Consider the following 19279-nt stretch of genomic DNA (forward strand, 5'->3'; position numbering starts at 1 on the left):
ACAAACTAATGTCTAAATATGTTTTCAAGTACTCTAGCAGAGAAAATACCACCAACAAAAAATGAGGATGCAGAGATTAAATGCATAATGGTGATAACTGGGGGCCCCTGGGTGGCTCAGTTGGTTAAGCGTCCTTCAGCTTAGGTCATGACCTCATGGCTTGTGGGTTTGAGCCCTGTGTGGGGCTCTGTGCTGACAGCTCAGAGCCCGGAGCCCGCTTCAGATCCTGTGTCTCCCTCTCTCTGCCCCTCTCCCACCCATGTTCTGTTTCTCTCTCTCTCCCAAAAATAAATAAACATTTTAAAAAGTTTTCTTTTTAATTAACAAAAAGGAAGCTTATAACTGGATATGCTGATCATTGGATATTGGTATGAGAATGCTGATAACTGAATGATGGAACTCATTATCCTATTCTCCCTAGTGTTTGAATATTTCCACAAAAAAGTTTTATAAAAAGTAAGCTTAATGTCTTAATGGAACAAAAATCTGGCAGACACTGGAGAAAGTAACACATTTCTTACTTTTCATGTTTTCATATGAAGGGACTTCCAATGAGTAACCTTCCTGACTTCTCCCTCCTACCTGCTATTAACTCCTTTCACAAGGAGCAGAGTGACTGATGAGTTTGGAAGAAGAAAGTAGGCCTCCTCACCTCAGCCCTTTTCCTTCTCTATTTAAAAAAAAAAAAATGTTTATTTATTTTGAGACACAGAGAGACAGCGTGAGTTGGGGAGGGGCAGGGAGAGAGAATCGCAAGCAGGCTCTGTGCTGTTAGCACAAAGCTTGATGTGGGGTTCAATCTCATGAACCTTGAGATCATGACCTGAGCCAAAATCAAGAGTTGGACGATAAACTGACTGAGCCATCCAAGTTCCCCTTATTTCTCTTTAAGATCTGCCAGCCTATACAAACTTATAGTTATAAAATAAATAGGTCAGGGGATGAAAATATAGCATAGGGAACAGAGTCAATAATATTGTAATAATTTTGTATGGTGACAGATGGTAACCATATTTGCTATGGTGGTGGTGGGTGCAGTGAGTGTTGCAAACTAACATGCAAATAGTATAATACTGTACATGTCAACTATATTAAGCACCTTACAACTTAAAAAAAGAATACCTTATCTATATTCTGCTATATAGTAAACTTTGCATAGACTTCATGAATGGAAACTTATTGTTTTCTGGCAATACTTTGGGTAAATATGGCTAATTTAGGGGTGAAATATTACCAAGCCAACTTGGTCCATATCTAAAGCTATATACTCTTAATTACTTTGATCAGTGATAAACATGTCATATTAAAAAAGTTGCAGGACTCTTAAAATGGACTCATAAGGTCTTGATAATAGAAGCCACTAAAATCCACAGATTATAGACACTGCAGTTACAGTAAGGTTTTCAAAAATGACATGGAAATAATCAGATGACCTGAATAAGGAAAAGAATGTCATATCCATGGCTCAGTGATTTGTAAATAAAGACACTGATATGTGGTTACTTTGGGCTGAAAGCATTAATGTTTGATAGCATTAAATATATTTGTCACCTTACCTAAGGAGAGACCTTCTTGCTGTAACAACAGCGTGAGTATCGTGCAACACTCTTCCATTTGGCTTAATGCACTGGCTATAATTGTATTCACCTGTGCCTATAGCTACAACTTCATGCTGTCCAGCTGAAAGGAAAAGGTTAAGAATAGTAGGTTATTTTCACCTCCATCTTACCTATGTTCAACCTCTACCTTACCATTTTAAAGTTACTAAAATATATTGACCAAAGAGATGCAAAAATTACACAATTTCAAGTAAGAGTTTGAGAGTCTTCTAAGAACTAATTTTTTAATAGTTCAATAATTTCAATTAAAAATTCAGGTATTTTATGATAGTTCATCTAAACTTTTACTACAATCAACAGAATCATTAGATATCCTTAGTTTGAAAACTTCCGTCTATTTCTTCTACATCTAGATTTGTTTGGCTTATTAGAGATTTCACTGGCCATTCTATTTCTGCCTTAAACAAGTTATCTACACATAGTGGCTTCTTTTTCTTAATATACTCAAACTCTCTACAAATAAAATTATAGTTTCTGTTCTACTAAAACTGCTTTTTTAGAGAAACAAGCACCTTATGCTTTTTCTAACAGTTTTTCTCCATTTACTTTTTGCTGTACCTCATTTGAGATTTCCTTGAAACTCTATGCTCAAATTACACAATTTTTTTTTCCTTTCACATCCTATGAGGCCTTTCTATAGCCTAGTCACAAAACTCATTGCTCTCTTTTCTCTCGATACTCTCTTCTGAACATTGTGCTTTTAAAATCTTTTACCTCTGTTGATGATTTCAAAAAATCTCTAGTCTTAGTCTTTCAGACAAAGTTCAATTTCACATTTGCAAATACCTAAAGGACTTTCATTAATTCAACAAAAGCAGCTGAGATCCTACCAAGTTCCAGGTGCTGAGGTTGATGGTAAGAATAAAATATTGAGCAAGATATGCCCTCATGAAGCTTCTAATAGGAGAGACAGAAAAAAAGACCAACCATAAACTGTGATACATGCTTTGAGGAGAAAAAATATGGGGCAAATGTAAAGAATGATTACATTCTTATTGTAAGAAAGAGTGCGTTTCGGGAGGGGGGGGGAGAGGTTACCCTATGCAAACTAGTTGCAGAATCCCTCCCTATGAAACTGAAATTTAGGGGCGCCTGGGTGGCGCAGTCGGTTAAGCGTCCGACTTCAGCCAGGTCATGATCTCGCAGTCCGTGAGTTCGAGCCCCGCGTCAGGCTCTGGGCTGATGGCTCGGAGCCTGGAGCCTGTTTCCGATTCTGTGTCTCCCTCTCTCTCTGCCCCTCCCCCGTTCATGCTCTGTCTCTCTCTGTCCCAAAAATAAATAAACGTTGAAAAAAAAAATTAAAAAAAAAAAAAAAAAAAAGAAACTGAAATTTAAGTTTCAGTATGAGGAGTGAGCAACATGAGGAAGTAAAAGGTACTGGAGTTAAAAGACAGACCAGTACAGCTGCTCCAGTAAAGAGTGAAGGGAATGGCATAAGATGAGGTTAGAGAAAGAGGCATCATAAAACATGCTAAGGATTTGTGGATTTTACCCAGGAGCTGTGGTGAAGCTACTGAGGTAAGGAAGTGAAAACCGTATTGGGTTACATTTTAAGATCACTCCTTTATGTGGAAAATGCTATATGTAGGGTCCAAGAAACTAGAAATCATGACTTAAGACTCAAATAATGAAGGGTAGTTGGAAAAAGAATAATCAGATCTGAGATAAAGTTTGGGGATACAATAGAACTTAAAGAAAAAATTTGGGTCTTAGGGAAAGAACTTAGATTTTCAGTCTGTCTTATGTAATTTACTGAGATGGAGAAAGCTGGAGAAAAGAAAATAAGACAAGAAAAATAAATTATCATAAATGTAGCTGTTCCAGGAAGGAGTGGATGGTGGTGGGAAAAGTGAATTATATAGAGTCAGTGTAAGTTCTGGGATGGTGATGTAAAGTTTTGAGTTATAAAGGGCAATAGGGTAGCCAAGAAGTCAGTTTCTATTGCAACTCTAACTTGACCTGCCATATTTCAGGGAGATGCTAGTTTGATAATGCAGGAAAAAGAAGGGAATAACCCAAAGAAGGTATTCATTAAGATGTGCGAGGGAATGAAACCAAAATTTAAGCAAAGGAATTGGCTTCATGAGAGAGCCTGCCTCCACTCTCACAGTAGAGAATATGAGCACAATTGCAAGGAAGTACACAGAGTTGGTGGAAGAGGATGGAAGGAAGTTTGGATTTGAAAGCTTCTTACAAACAAAATTAAAAATTATGAGGCAAGGCCAAAAGCTGAAAGCAAGGATGGAAAAGAGGATGTAGGGTACTTGAGGACAAAGAAAAGTATGAAACAGCCATTCCAAGGAGTGTGTGACACAGCCTACTGGAGACACAGGCTGGCTGGGCAGTGAGGAACACCAATTTGATTTTCTAATACCTTTTAAGTAGGTATTGACTGTACGAGTTACTCCAGCAACAGGTACTTAACTTTACTTAGGCTTTCCCCACCCCATATTTGCAATCATATTTCTAAAACCAGACTTATTATTCTCATTCATGCTATTCGCTCAACTTCACATCAGCTTCCAGATTCCCGTGTATGTGGAAACACCGTTCCCCTATGTAAACTTGAAATGTTGTTTTACTCATCTCACTTCATTTATCATGTCACTCCATCTTATCGCATCAATATCTAAAAAAATATTATTTTCTTTCCCTGTTCATACTTATCTCAACTCTAAGCACCTCCATCATAACCATCTAATTTATGATTCCCTAATTCAGGTACAACCGTGTAGTATTTTTAAAAAGTTGTTGGCAACTATTGCTTAGACATCAACTTATTTTAATTATCACAAATATAAATCAATGTTTTCTTAAATACCAAGTACTTTGCCAAATAGTTTACTTACAGTATTATACCTAATCCTAATAACTCTATGAAGTACAGATTGTTATAACTTCTACTTTTAATTAAAAGAAAACTGAAGCAGAGAGATGTTAAGTACAAAATGTGCCCAAAGTCATTTAAGTCTCAGAGCTAAGTCTGATGCTGTTTCCAACAATTATAGTACAGTATCAATCCCTGACCAAAAATCTTTCACCACTTACTATCTATATCTCATTAAATCCAACTTCTGATTGGATTTTATTTTTTTTCAATATATGAAATTTATTGTCAAATGGTTTCCATACACACCCAGTGCTCATCCCTAAAGGTGCCCTCCTCAGTACCCACCACCCACCCTCCCCTCACTCCCACCCCCCATCAACCCTCAGTTTGTTCTGTTTTTAAGAGGCTTATGCTTTGGCTCTCTCCCACTCTAATCTCTTTTTTTTTTTTTCCTTCCCCTCCCCCATGGGTTTCTGTTAAGTTTCTCAGGATCCACATAAGAGTGAAAACATATGGTATCTGTCTTTCTCTGTATGGCTTATTTCACTTAGCATCACACTCTCCAGTTCCATCCACATTGCTACAAAGGGCCATATTTCATTTTTTCTCATTGCCCTGTAGTACTCCATTGTGTATATAAACCACAATTTCTTTATCCATTCATCAGTTGATGGACATTTAGGCTCTTTCCATAATTTGGCTATTGTTGAGAGTGCTGCTATGAACATTGGGGTACAAGTGCCCCTATGCATCAGTACTCCTGTATCCCTTGGGTAAATTCCTAGCAGTGCTATTGCTGGGTCATAGGGTAGGTCTATTTTTAATTTTCTGAGGAACCTCCACACTGCTTTCCAGAGCGGCTGCACCAGTTTGCATTCCCACCAACAGTGCAAGAGGGTTCCCGTTTCTCCACATCCTCTCCAGCATCTATAGTCTCCTGATTTGTTCATTTTGGCCACTCTGACTGGCGTGAGGTGATATCTGAGTGTGGTTTTGATTTGTATTTCCCTGATAAGGAGCGACGTTGAACATCTTTTCATGTGCCTGTTGGCCATCCAGATGTCTTCTTTAGAGAAGTGTCTATTCATGTTGTCTGCCCATTTCTTCACTGGGTTATTTGTTTTTCGGGTGTGGAGTTTGGTGAGCTCTTTATAGATTTTGGATACTAGCCCTTTGTCCGATATGTCATTTGCGAATATCTTTTCCCATTCCGTTGGTTGCCTTTTAGTTTTGTTGGTTGTTTCCTTTGCTGTGCAGAAGCTTTTTATCTTCATAAGGTCCCAGTAATTCATTTTTGCTTTTAATTCCCTTGCCTTTGGGGATGTGTCAAGTAAGAGATTGCTACGGCTGAGGTCAGAGAGGTCTTTTCCTGCTTTGTCCTCTAGGGTTTGGATGGTTTCCTGTCTCACATTCAGGTCCTTTATCCATTTTGAGTTTATTTTTGTGAATGGTGTGAGAAAGTGGTCTAGTTTCAACCTTCTGCATGTTGCTGTCCAGTTCTCCCAGCACCATTTGTTAAAGAGACTGTCTTTTTTCCATTGGATGTTCTTTCCTGCTTTGTCAAAGATGAGTTGGCCATACGTTTGTGGGTCTAGTTCTGGGGTTTCTATTCTATTCCATTGGTCTATGTGTCTGTTTTGGTGCCAATACCATGCTGTCTTGATGATGACAGCTTTGTAGTAGAGGCTAAAGTCTGGGATTGTGATGCCTCCTGCTTTGGTCTTCTTCTTCAAAATTCCTTTGGCTATTCGGGGCCTTTTGTGGTTCCATATGAATTTTAGAACTGCTTGTTCTAGTTTCGAGAAGAATGCTGGTGCAATTTTGATTGGGATTGCTTGAATGTGTAGATAGCTTTGGGTAGTATTGACATTTTGACAATATTTATTCTTCCAATCCATGAGCAGGGAATGTCTTTCCATTTCTTTATATCTTCTTCAATTACCTTCATAAGCTTTCTATAGTTTTCAGCATACAGATCTTTTACATGTTTGGTTAGATTTATTCCTAGGTATTTTATGCTTCTTGGTGCAACTGTGAATGGGATCAGTTTCTTTATTTGTCTTTCTGTTGCTTCATTGTTAGTGTATAAGAATGCAACTGATTTCTGTACATTGATTTTGTATCCTGCACCTTTGACGAATTCCCTGTCGTGTTCCTGATCTCAGGGAAAAAGCTCTCAGTTTTTCCCCGTTGAGGATGATGTTAGCTGTGGGCTTTTCATAAATGGCTTTTATGATCTTTAAGTATGTTCCTTCTATCCCGACTTTCTCAAGGGTTTTTATTAAGAAAGGGTGCTGGATTTTGTCAAAGGCCTTTTCTGCATCGATTGACAGGACCATATGGTCCTTATCTTTTCTTTTATTAATGTGATGTATCACGTTGATTTGTGAATGTTGAACCAGCCCTGCATCACAGGAATGAATCCCACTTGATCATGGTGAGTAATTCTTTTTATATGCTGTTGAATTCGATTTGCTAGTATCTTATTGAGAATTTTTGCATCCGTATTCATCAGGGATATTGGCCTGTAGTTCTCTTTTTTTACTGGGTCTCTGGTTTAGGAATCAAAGTAATACTGGCTTCACAGAATGAGTCTGGAAGTTTTCCTTCCCCTTCTTGGAATTTCCTTCCCCTTCTTGGAAGCTATTTCTTGGAATAGCTTGAGAAGGATAGGTATTATTTCTGCTTTAAACGTCTGGTAGAACTCCCCTGGGAAGCCATCTGGTCCTGGACTCTTATTTGTTGCGAGATTTTTGATAACCGATTCAATTTCTTCGCTGGTTATGGGGTCTGTTCAAGCTTTCTATTTCCTCCTGATTGAGTTTTGGAAGCGTGTGGGTGTTCAGGAATTTGTCCATTTCTTCCAGGTTGTCCAATTTGTTGGCATATAATTTTTCATAGTATTCCCTGATAATTGTTTGTATCTCTGAGGGATTGGTTGTAATAATTCCATTTTCATTCATGATTTTATCTATTTGGGTCATTTCCCTTTTCTTTTTGAGAAGCCTGGCTAGAGGTTTGTCAATTTTGTTTATTTTTTCAAAAAACCAACTCTTGGTTTCGTTGATCTGCTCTACAGTTTTTTTAGATTCTATATTGTTTATTTCTGCTCTGATCTTTATTATTTCTCTTCTTCTGCTGGGTTTAGGCTGTCTTTGCTGTTCTGCTTCTAGTTCCTTTAGGTGTGCTGTTAGATTTTGTATTGGGGATTTTTCTTGTTTCTTGAGATAGGCCTGGATTGCAATGTATTTTCCTCTTAGGACTGCCTTCGCTGCATCCCAAAGCATTTGGATTGTTGTATTTTCCTTTTCGTTTGTTTCCTGATTGGATTTTAAATGACTCCAGAGGCACCTGTGTGGCTCAGTCGGTTAAGTGTCTAACTTTGGCTCAGGTCATGATCTCACAGTTCATGGGTTCGAGCCCCACATGGGGCTCTGTGCTGACAGCATGAAGCCTGGAGCCTGCTTCAGATTCTGTCTCCCTCTCTCTCTGCCCCTTCCCCACTCATACTCTGTCTCTCTTTCTCCTTCAAAATAAATATCAAAAAAATTTTTTTAAATAAATAAATAAATGACTCCATAATCTGGTAACATCTTATCAACCTAACAACATTTTGTATTAGTCCTGTGTGTGTGCGCGCATGCACGTGTGTGCATATATACGTTATGTATATGTATATATGTATATCTTTTCCACACTAGTAATAAATTTCTTTCATTGTTCCATAAAAAGTTTTCTCACTGCTGCTTTCTTCCCTCATATCTTTCTCCAAAAGTGTCTTCTTTTCCTCTATTTAAATAAGCCTTATTAATCCTTAAAGTTTCAGCTTAAGTCCCACTTGTTCCCAAAGATTTTAACTCTATCAGGTTTCTATTGTCTATGAATTTTTCATACATCTTTTGATCATAGAAAATAATTAACTTTTATCATCTTAGACTTTCACAACAGTATATATATCTTCTCTCCCCATTTAAATTATAAAAACTCCCTAAGACCAGGAACCAAACCTCCAATTTGTTTTATATCATCTATAATCTCTTAACTGAAATAAATATAAAATTTAAATACTTTTAATGATCAACATAGAACATTAAAGGGTAAATAAAAGATAAAATGTAGTTGGAATCATCATAATATCCACAAGAAAAACCAGAAGTTCATGATTTTCCATAGTAATCTTTTCTTACTTTAAAATGAAAATTTGGTCATTCATTATATCGAATCTTTCTCTTTGTCATAATGGAAATTAGAATTCAGTCTGGTAGTGGTTCTAACAGAGTTATTGTTTAAAATGTTAGGCATTTTACCATTCTGCAGTTCTCTATTAGTTTCTGGTCAGTATATTTTATTTTTTTTTCAACGTTTTTTTTTTTTTTTTTTTTTTTGGGACAGAGAGAGACAGAGCATGAACGGGGGAGGGGCAGAGAGAGAGGGAGACACAGAATCGGAAACAGGCTCCAGGCTCCGAGCCATCAGCCCAGAGCCTGACGCAGGGCTCGAACTCACGGACCGTGAGATCGTGACCTGGCTGAAGTCGGACGCTTAACCAACTGCGCCAGCCAGGCGCCCCTGGTCAATATATTTTAACTTTGAGAGCCTTTGTGTTTAATGATATACACCCACTATGTATGTAAGCGATGAACCATGGGAAGCTACCCCAAAACTCAAGAGCACACTTTACACCCTATATGTTAGCCAATTTGGCAATAAATTATATTTAAAAAAATGATACACACCCACTAGAAAAAGCCACTTCAAATCAATGCAATACCACTGTAAAAAGGGTCAAAGTTATTTAATTAAAATACTACTATATACATCTTAAAATTAGGATATTTAATAGCTTTTCTACAAACCAACACATCCCATGTATTTGGACTTACCTCTTTCAATTATAAAAGCAGCCAATGAATTGCTACATTTCAGATATTCTGAATGATTATATATTAGTTGATTAAATGTTTCTTTAACAATTTGTGATATCTTTCCATGCTGAATATGTCTCCCTTCTGGAAAAAAAAAATCAAATGGAGTATGAATTTGAAGAACACTGTGCTTTCTTGCAGAGGCCTCTATTATTCCAATTACAACCTTAACAATTGAGTTTGTAACTTATAGATGTGTAAGCAAATTATAACTTACATCATGACTGATATTTTAAAGCATTCCATTCCAAATAAAACACGTTATTAAGCTTTATAGAAAATTTCTCTTAATGTCTTCATATTACACACTAGAGAGTTACTGATCTATATTTGTTGAAATATTCAAAAGTCCTATAAGACACACTTCTTTGTTGTATAGGATTATTCTACATTGCCAGACAACCAACATCTCACTGAAAGCCAGTAGTCTTCCCTCATCATTGTGATAACTGAAATACATTCCTTAGTATTTGCCCCACTGAGAACCACTGAAAAACACAGAGCACTTAGACCCTTGATATAGTTCCATGTTCCTACTAAAAAGTCCTAAACTTTGAAAGGGGATAAAGACAGTGTTAAGTAACCAGGATTACCACAGAACAGTTTATAATCAAGAATATACATCAGAAGTTACCCATGGATTTTTTTTAAAACATGACAGAGGGATACCTGGGTGGCTCAGCTGCTTAAGCGTCCAACTTTAGTTCAGGCCATGATCTCATGGTTCATAAGCTCGAGCCCCACATATGGTTCTCTACTCTTAGTGTGGAGACCACTTCATATTCTCTCTCTGCCTCTCCCCTGCTCCCTCTCTCTCTCAAATAAAAATATTTAAAAAAAATTTTAAAAACATGAGAGAACTTAAGATTCTGGGGTAGGGCCCTGGCCATTTGTTGCTTTGTGTATCCCTACTGAAGGACCCTTGTTTTAGAGAATGAGAGGTTGCAGAATCACCTGATACCATACAGTGTTTCTCAAAGTTTAGTTGTAAGACACTGACAGTTCCTCATGTTTCATGATGGCTGCTAAGCAGTCTACCAAGTAGTCTGTAGCCCATTTCATATTTTCAGAGGAAAAGAAGCAATGAAAGAACTTTTCTATCATGCATTATGTATATATGAAATGAATAATTGATTATAATTTTCATAGAAATTCTTTTGACCTGCTCAATAATAAATTCATTAAAAGCACACAAGTAATAAAAATTTGATGTTGGTCTCAGCTAACATTCTGCTAACTGGATACAACACATTGTAGTTAGGTCATTTGCATGCTTTTGTTTATATTTGTTAATATTTAATTTTTCTGTTAATACTGTTAATGCTATTTTATTGGCCAAAATAAACTCCAAATTCACATTATCAAGAAGAATGAGAACAATCATAAAATTAATCACAAAATGAAGCTCTGAGGGAAAAAAGAATAAAGTAATGGCTATATTCTTTTATCTCATCGCAAAGCATACAATGTGGAGGTAAAAATTATTATAATTGCATGCTAGCAGACATTTACCTAAAATTGGTCAAAACCATCAATGTGTGGTGTATAAATTAGTTTTTGGTCCTTATGCAGTAAAAATATAAATGAGAAATTCTCAGCATCTTGGCTCTGCTTATCACCAAAAACTCATCATACAGAAGCAGTATTCATTTAAGGATATTTTAAAATTTTACTTTTTTTTTTTAACTGAAACAGCAATATAAAGATTTACATTCAGAGGTTCCCTCACCAAATGTGGGCACTATTTTAGTTCTTAACAGAAATTTTTAGAATCTATAAACATATATCACTTCAAAACATAAAAACTGGGACATGCTGAAATGCACCCTTTGCATTTACTTGGTCTTGGTCATCACTCAAGGATAGACATACTAACTAACACATCCTTCCTAATGGATCTATAGAATGTACTATAATTTGTTTAATTACACCACATGTAGTTAGCAATTATTTTGTATTACGATATGGAGTAGAAAACCACACTGCAATTAGTACTGCTAGAGTAAGAATCGTGTATGGGGCAAGAGAATGTTTTGCTACGCATTAAAAGATTGCACCTAAATATCATAAAGAACACTTGTGTCTTAACAATGTATCAGTAATCCTCTTGATCTTAATTCAGTGTTGAAGGAAATAATATTGTGAATATAATCAAATCTTAGGTACTAAATTTTATCTCTTAGTACCATGCATGTAAAAAAATAAGTAGTATCATTTTCCTTATACATGTGTTCCAGCTATTGAGGAAATAAAATGATTTCACAAATTACTGAAAATGAAGAATGAGGTAACAACATGACATACATAATCCCAAGTAACACCATTTCTTTGATTTCAAGTTGCCAATTTCAAGTGTCATGTGTTTTTAGTATCATGTGTAATCTGAACTTATCTTCAAAGCCAAAATATCATTTTTTTAACATTTATTCATTTTTGAGAGACAGAGACAGAGAGTGAGCAGGGGAGGAGCAGAGAGAGAGGGAGACACAAAATCTGAAGCAGGCTCCAGGCTCTGAGCTGTCAGCAGAGTTTGATGTAGGGCTTGAACTCACAAACCGTGAGATCATGACCTAAGCTGAAGTCGGATGCTCAACAGACTGAGTCACCCAGGTGCCTCCCAAAATATCACTGATTTTAATGAAGATATGGTCCAGTCAGAGATATGGCAGAGCGAACAGGCTGTGAAATAGTGGTATCTTTTATAATTGGCATAGCAGAATCTGTTTCAGAAATTATTGTGAGTCTCAAATCTTTTTTCTTCAAAGGCAATAACATCCAACTCCTGTATTTGAAGGATGATGTTTGCTCTCCTTTTTCTGACACTTGACTCCTGTCTGCGCCTACCAAAGCTGACCCTAATCTTGTATTTCTTTAAACATACTGTTAACATATGTTCTTTCTTCCCCACAGACTGATCTGTTTTCTCAGGGTAATCATAATCTGTGTTATTTGTCAATCATTGACCGGAGATTCTACCCCACTATTCATTAAAATTGCCCACAGAGGCTGAAAAGACAGACCAGAGCCCTTTCCCATATTAAGAGATGACTATTGCTGGATTGATCCCTCACTTCCCTTCTCTTCATCAATTCTTATGAATGTTAGATCAAGTGACTATATTAAACTGTTGGTAGACTTTGCCATTTGAATGTGCCTACTTTCCCTCGTCTGGTCCTTTTACTGCAAACAAACTCATAAATGTGCAGGGTCTTTCTGTGTTTTAGAGAAAGATATAACAATAACAATGAGAAAAAAAAGACAACAGAAAACAAGTTTGACTAAGCATAAAACCCATTTTTCAAATCCTAATCTGCAGACATAGAAAAGAGAAAGGTAGGCTCTTTTTCATTTTAATTCTATAAATACTCTAAACTTTGAAGACTGAAATGTTACCACTATGTAGGCAATGAAAAAGTAAAGAGTAATTTCCTGACTTTCAGAGGATTCATAAACCAATGAATGGGAAAAGTATACAATAACTACCATACAGTATTGAATATGACAAAGTATTATAATAAAACGTTACTATTTAGGAAGCATCTACTGGCACTGCTTTAAGTATTTTACATATATGATTACACGGAATCCTCGCAATTACCCTACAAGGTAATTATTATTATGGACATTTTACAAATGGAAAAATTAAGGTACATGGAGAAGTAGTTGATCTTTGGTCATGTAATTAGTAACTGCAATTGCAGTCATAGTTTTCCTGAGCTTGTGTGACAAATAACTGCGATTAAGAAACTGATTATTTAAAATGGATGCCCAACCATTAAGCACTACCAGAAAGCTGTTGGTTTTCATTAATGACAAGCCTACAAAAGAAAAGCATTCTCAAAAGAGAAGATATATGAAATTGATGAACCATCTCCTCATATGAAAAAAGCCGTTTCTTCAATTTTTCCTCTCCATTCCTCATTTCTCATTTTTAGCACAATATAGAAGGAAATTCTTCTCCTTGTAGAAGTCTGATAGGTTTGAATGATAAAATACTAATGTATTTTCATACCTAAATTATCTTAAAGTTTATTTTGAGATAGAGCTCATGTGTGGGAGAGGCAGAGAGAGAAGGGAGAGAGAATCCCAAGCAGGCTACGTGCTGTCAGCGTGGAGCCCGATGTCAGGCTTGAACTCATGAACCGTCAGATTATGACCTGAGCTGAAATCAAGAGCCGGACACTTAACTGACTGAGCCACCCAGGCACCCCACCTGAGCATATTTTAATTATATGCTGTTATAACTTTTTATTGGGCTCCGCTTCTCAAAAAATATCATTATGAAGGACTTTCTTACCATAATGCATTTTTGAGACATAGACTGGTTCAGGTGAAACAACAGGTTCTGCAGGGATAGGAGGAGGACCTGTAAATAAAATAAAAATGTAAAGAAACGTTAAGCTTCCATGTTCCAAAAAGCAGGTACCTTACTATTATGTAACACACATATTAGATTATTATCTAAAAATGATTATTTTTTCTGTATAGTTCTGCCAACTCTAGGCCATCAAATCTATATTAGCTCAGACTTAGTAAATGTCCTGCCTTACTGAAATTATACAAACACATTTCTGGATTTCCTAATTTATCAGCACAAGCATAATTGCTACCATATAGTTGGTGTTGTAATAGATGCAACGTTCTGAAAAACATTTAAAATTAAACCTTGTTTTAGATGCCCATGAACAATTCTCTATTTACAGTAATACTATGCAAAATACTTAAAATTATTATCCTATCAAAAATTTAATATGTGAGAATTATGATTTTTCCTAGGGGGATACTTCATTCAAAGTTTTCAAAGCTGTTAGTCTCATTCTTTGCAATGGCTTTCCAATTTGTTTCCCAAGTTAGGGAATCTAGGAAAAACAAACCAAAAAAGAACACTAAACCAAAGAAACAAAAAAAGATCATAAAAGTTTAAATGAAGAGGCTCCAGGAGCAAAGGTTCAAGATATTAGATCTCTCAAGAATCATTCATAAAGACAAAGGAAGCAAAAAAGCTGCTCCTCTGGACTTCATTTTGACTAAGATGAAATACTGGCCAAATACATAAAAGTTAGCAAGGAAAGATTAGCAATGTCATCTTGTTAGTTAAGCAAAGGCTAACTATAGATATATACACTCTGGACTTTAGAAAAGCAGAACCTTAAAAACTCAAAGAAAGATGATTTTTTTCCATTTACTAGTGCACTAGGCACAAGTGGAGTGAAAAACACAGATATTAAATCCTATTTATCAAGCACAAATAATTTCAATAAAGAAAATGTGACTGTACCAGTTGCACTGGATCTTAAGAGGCACTGTATAAATAAGCAAAATAGTCTTGAAAAAGAACAAAGGTGGAAGACTCACACTTCACTATATCAAAACTTAATACAAAGTGACAGTAAATAAAAGCAGTATGGTAATGGCATAAAGACATACAGACCAATGGAACAGGGAATGCAGAAATAAATTCTCACTTATTTTGTCAAATGATTCTTGACAAGGGTGCCAGTATCATTCAAAAACAGAAAAGGCAATCTTTTCAATGATGCTAGAAAAACTGGATATTCACATGCAAAAGATTAAAGATGGACACCTACCTAACACTACATACAGAAATTAAGTCAGTATGGATCAAAGACCCAAACATAAGGGCAAAAGCCATGAAGCTCTTAGAAGAAAACAAAGAGAAAAGCTTGATGATGACACTGGATTTGGCAATAATTCCCTGGATATGACCCTAAAAATACAGGCAATAAAAACCTGGGATTTTATCAAAATTAAATACTTTTATGAATCAAAAACCACTAATAACAGAGTAAAATGTAAATCACAAAAAGGGAGAAAACATAGGTACCTCACATATCTGATAAGCCACTGACATCCAGAATATACAGCAGTCCTCCCCTTATTTGCAGTTCCACTGCAAATAATACTGAACCCTATACATATATATATACACACACACACACACACACACACACACACACACAATGTTTTTAATATGTATGTTATACGCACATCCTTGTGATAAAGTTTAATTTATAAACTAGAAAAAATTAGTAATAGTAAGAAATTAATAGAATATACATACTGTAATAAGAATTATGTGAATATAGTCCTCTCTCTCAAAATATCTTATTGTACTGTACTCACCTTTCTTGCAACGGGAGATGATAAAATGTGATGAGATGAAGTAAAGTGAATGACACAGGCATTGTGATGGAGTGTTAGGCTACTATTGACCTTCTGATGACATGTCAGAAGAAGAATCATCTGCTTCCAAACCACAGTTGACCACAGGTAAGTAAAGCCACAGAAAGTGAAACTGTGAATAAGAAGGGAACTACTGGATAGAGGACTCCTAAAACTCAACAAAAAGACCAATGACCCAATTCAAAAATGGGCAAAAGAATGGAGTATGACATATCTCTGAAGAAGATATACAAGTGGCACATGAAAAATGCTCACCATCACTAGTCAGTAAGAAAATGCAAATCAAAGTCACAATGAGATGCCACATCACACCCAAAAGGATGGCTACTATTTAAAAAACCCAGAACATAACAAGCATTGGTGAGGATGTGGAAAAACTGGAACCTTTCCACACTGTAGGCAGGAATGTCAAATAGCGCAGCCATTATAAAGAATAGTACAGCAGCTCTCAAAAATTTAAATATAAAATTATCATATGACCTAGCAGTTCCACTTCTGGGTATAAATCCCAAAGAAATGGAACCAGAATGTCAACGAGATATTCGTACACCTATGTTCATAGCAGCATTCATTAGTCACAATAGCCAAATTTGAGGCAACCCAAGTATATATCAACTGATAAATGGATAAACAAAATGTGGTATATAGATACAAGAGAATATTATTCAGCCTTAAAAAGGAAGGAAATTTTGATACATGCTACAATAAAAACTTTGAGGACATAATGATAAGTGAAAGAAGTCAGCAATGAAAGACAAATACTGTATGATTCCATTTGAGGTACCTAGAAAAATTCTCATAGAAAATAGAATGGTAATTGCCATGAGCTTGGTGTGGAGTGGGGGTGGAGAAGGAATGAGTAATTTTTTAATGGGTATAGAATTTCAGTTTTTCAAGATGAAAAGAGCTCTGGATATTGGATACACAACAAAGTAAATATATTTAACACGAAAGTGTACACTTAAGACAATTACGATACTAAAATTTATATTTTATATATATGCAGTACAAAATTTTATTTTACACTAAAAACCTCAATTTTTTTTTTAATTTTTTTTTTTCAACGTTTATTTATTTTTGGGACAGAGAGAGACAGAGCATGAACGGGGGAGGGGCAGAGAGAGAGGGAGACACAGAACCGGAAACAGGCTCCAGGCTCCGAGCCATCAGCCCAGAGCCCAACGCGGGGCTCGAACTCAGGGACTGCGAGATCATGACCTGGCTGAAGTCGGACGCTTAACCGACTGCGCCACCCAGGCGCCCCTAAAAACCTCAATTTTTTAAAAAAGCAGTATTGAAATAAGCTAAACTTAGAACCAGATTCTTAAATCATTGTATAAAAAGTGTTAAGATTTTCAAAACCTAACAGAGTATTATTAATAACACTGTCCTTGAAAAAACTTAGACCAACATTATACAGTTAATTAACAATTATGATTATACTTAAAAAACACCATGTACAAAATATGAAAGAAGCAATATGTGGAAAATAATTTTTTTGAGCTCAGAATTTTGAAAAAAATTAAAAATATGGTTTTTAAGTGTTTAGGGCATTTTAAAGAAAATGTAACTCACTGTAAAGAAAAAGGTGACTTAATTAAATTTTTACCAGGCTCTGTGACCACAGAAAATACATTATTAAAAACTTTTAGTCATAATTAAGGCACTATTGGCACTTTTTGAGAAAACAATGGTATTGAAAATAACAGTGGTACCAGTGGAGATGGGAAAATGTTTTAATTTTCACAAAAAAGGGAAAAGATAGATATTTAAAAACTAAAAATCATATCCCACCAGGCAAAACATTTGCTAGCCCTAAATAAGCATTTTGAAGTATTTATCATTAGAAGCCAACCATAACCATTTTCTGATGATTAAGTTAGATGCTTGGGAAATTGTGTAGATAGATTTTAACTTAATTTTAACAACACATTTTACATCTTAGCTCCCTGAGAGTAGAGGACAGGTCTTATGTAATTCTAGATCCTCAGCACCTACCACAGGCCCTGGAACATAGTACATCCTGAAAACATTTATTGATTTATTCATTCTGCTGCATGCTACTATTGGAAGGAAACTGGGAAAATATTGCTGGGGACGTACCTAGATGGGCTGATAGCTGATAAAATAATCACATATAAAGGATTTCAATAAATAAACTGAAAGAATGTCTTAAGAATATTATTTGTCACAGGTTCTACATTTTACATTAATTTGTTAAAGACTCTGGAAAGGCAAAGGCATATCTATAAAAAAATAAATCTAAATAAATCACTTGTCACACTAAGCTTTAGGTGAGTAAAATTTGTTCACTCAGGGCATAAAGCAGTGTGAGAATGGATAAATGAATGATGGACAAAAACGAATACTAGTAAAGATGACAAAATTATCAAATGATAAAATCAGAACTCAAAATTATCAAAAGTGATTTCATATTAGGAAGGAATTTCTAGGTTAAAATCAGTACCTTCTAAATATTTAAAAGAAAAAAAGTCAAAACATTATCCACAGGACAAAAGGAAAAAAAAATGCATAACATGACATCAGACATTCATAATAAGTGCAAATGTTAAAGCTTTTTATTGAAATATTTATTGACTAGGTCAAAAAAATCTAATTTTATGCACAAAAGAAAATCATTAAAAACAAAACAACAGGATAAAGACACTGGACCAATACAAAGTTTAACAAAGTATCAATCTGAGAATTTCAAAAAATTCAAGACCAAAACATATATAACATAAAATATACAAGATAAAAAAGTTATTTTATATTGAATTAAAAAAATATACACTGTAACAACATGAAATCACTGCATCACTGCTCTATAGGTCAAATAACATGTAAAAATGAAAGCATTTCAATAAAATAAGGATAATGACATTTATAGTGCCAGCATATATAAGACATATACCAGAATCATCATACCTAGCCCTTTAATTAATAAACCTGAAAAATAGTGAAGAGAAAATAATGTGAAAATTAACAAAGTACGTTCTTAAGTACTTAATAAATCCAACGTATGACAAACTATTTGAAAACAATGAAAAAACCACACATCAAAATTCACAAGATGTGGCAAAATAAATCATTTTTAATTATTAGTTTTAAACAACAAAAATAAAGATACATGAAAGAAGAGTTGAACATAGAACAAAAAGTTTAACTATTAAGAAAGACAAAATAAATAGACTAAAAACAAACCAAAAAAAAGCCCAGTAGTAAAATAAATAAAGTGATGATTTGTATTTAAAAAGAATGAGTTTATGATCACTGTTTAAATCTGATTTTTCTCAGGGCGCCTGGGTGGCGCAGTCGGTTAAGCGTCCGACTTCAGCCAGGTCACGATCTCGCGGTCTGTGAGTTCGAGCCCCGCGTCAGGCTCTGGGCTGATGGCTCGGAGCCTGGAGCCTGTTTCCGATTCTCTGCCCCTCCCCCGTTCATGCTCTGTCTCTCTCTGTCCCAAAAATAAATAAACGTTGAAAAAAAAATTAAAAAAAAAAATAAATAAATCTGATTTTTCTTTTTTTTTTTTTTTAATTTTTTTTTTCAACGTTTATTTATTTTTGGGGGGACAGAGAGAGGCAGAGCATGAACGGGGAAGGGGCAGAGAGAGAGGGAGACACAGAATCGGAAACAGGCTCCAGTCTCTGAGCCATCAGCCCAGAGCCTGACGCGGGGCTCAAACTCACGGAGTGCGA

The 19279-nt window shown here is 35.5% G+C and overlaps 1 protein-coding gene across 4 annotated transcripts in view; it reads right to left on the reverse strand.

The window, feature by feature from the left end:
* The window catches only part of ADAD1 (adenosine deaminase domain containing 1), a 120859-nt gene that overhangs the window by 95532 nt on the left and 6048 nt on the right, over nucleotides 1–19279 (reverse strand). For all 4 annotated transcript variants that reach the window (XM_043569066.1, XM_043569050.1, XM_043569057.1 and 1 more), the window contains exons 5-7: nucleotides 13672–13740; nucleotides 9333–9458; nucleotides 1557–1680 (exon numbers count right to left, since the gene is read on the reverse strand). In XM_043569066.1, coding sequence (XP_043425001.1) covers nucleotides 1557–1680; nucleotides 9333–9458; nucleotides 13672–13740 — 319 coding nt within the window. The remainder of the gene's footprint in view (nucleotides 1–1556; nucleotides 1681–9332; nucleotides 9459–13671; nucleotides 13741–19279) is intronic.

Source organism: Prionailurus bengalensis, chromosome B1 (genome assembly GCF_016509475.1).
Source record: "Prionailurus bengalensis isolate Pbe53 chromosome B1, Fcat_Pben_1.1_paternal_pri, whole genome shotgun sequence".
Taxonomy (NCBI): domain Eukaryota; kingdom Metazoa; phylum Chordata; class Mammalia; order Carnivora; family Felidae; genus Prionailurus; species Prionailurus bengalensis.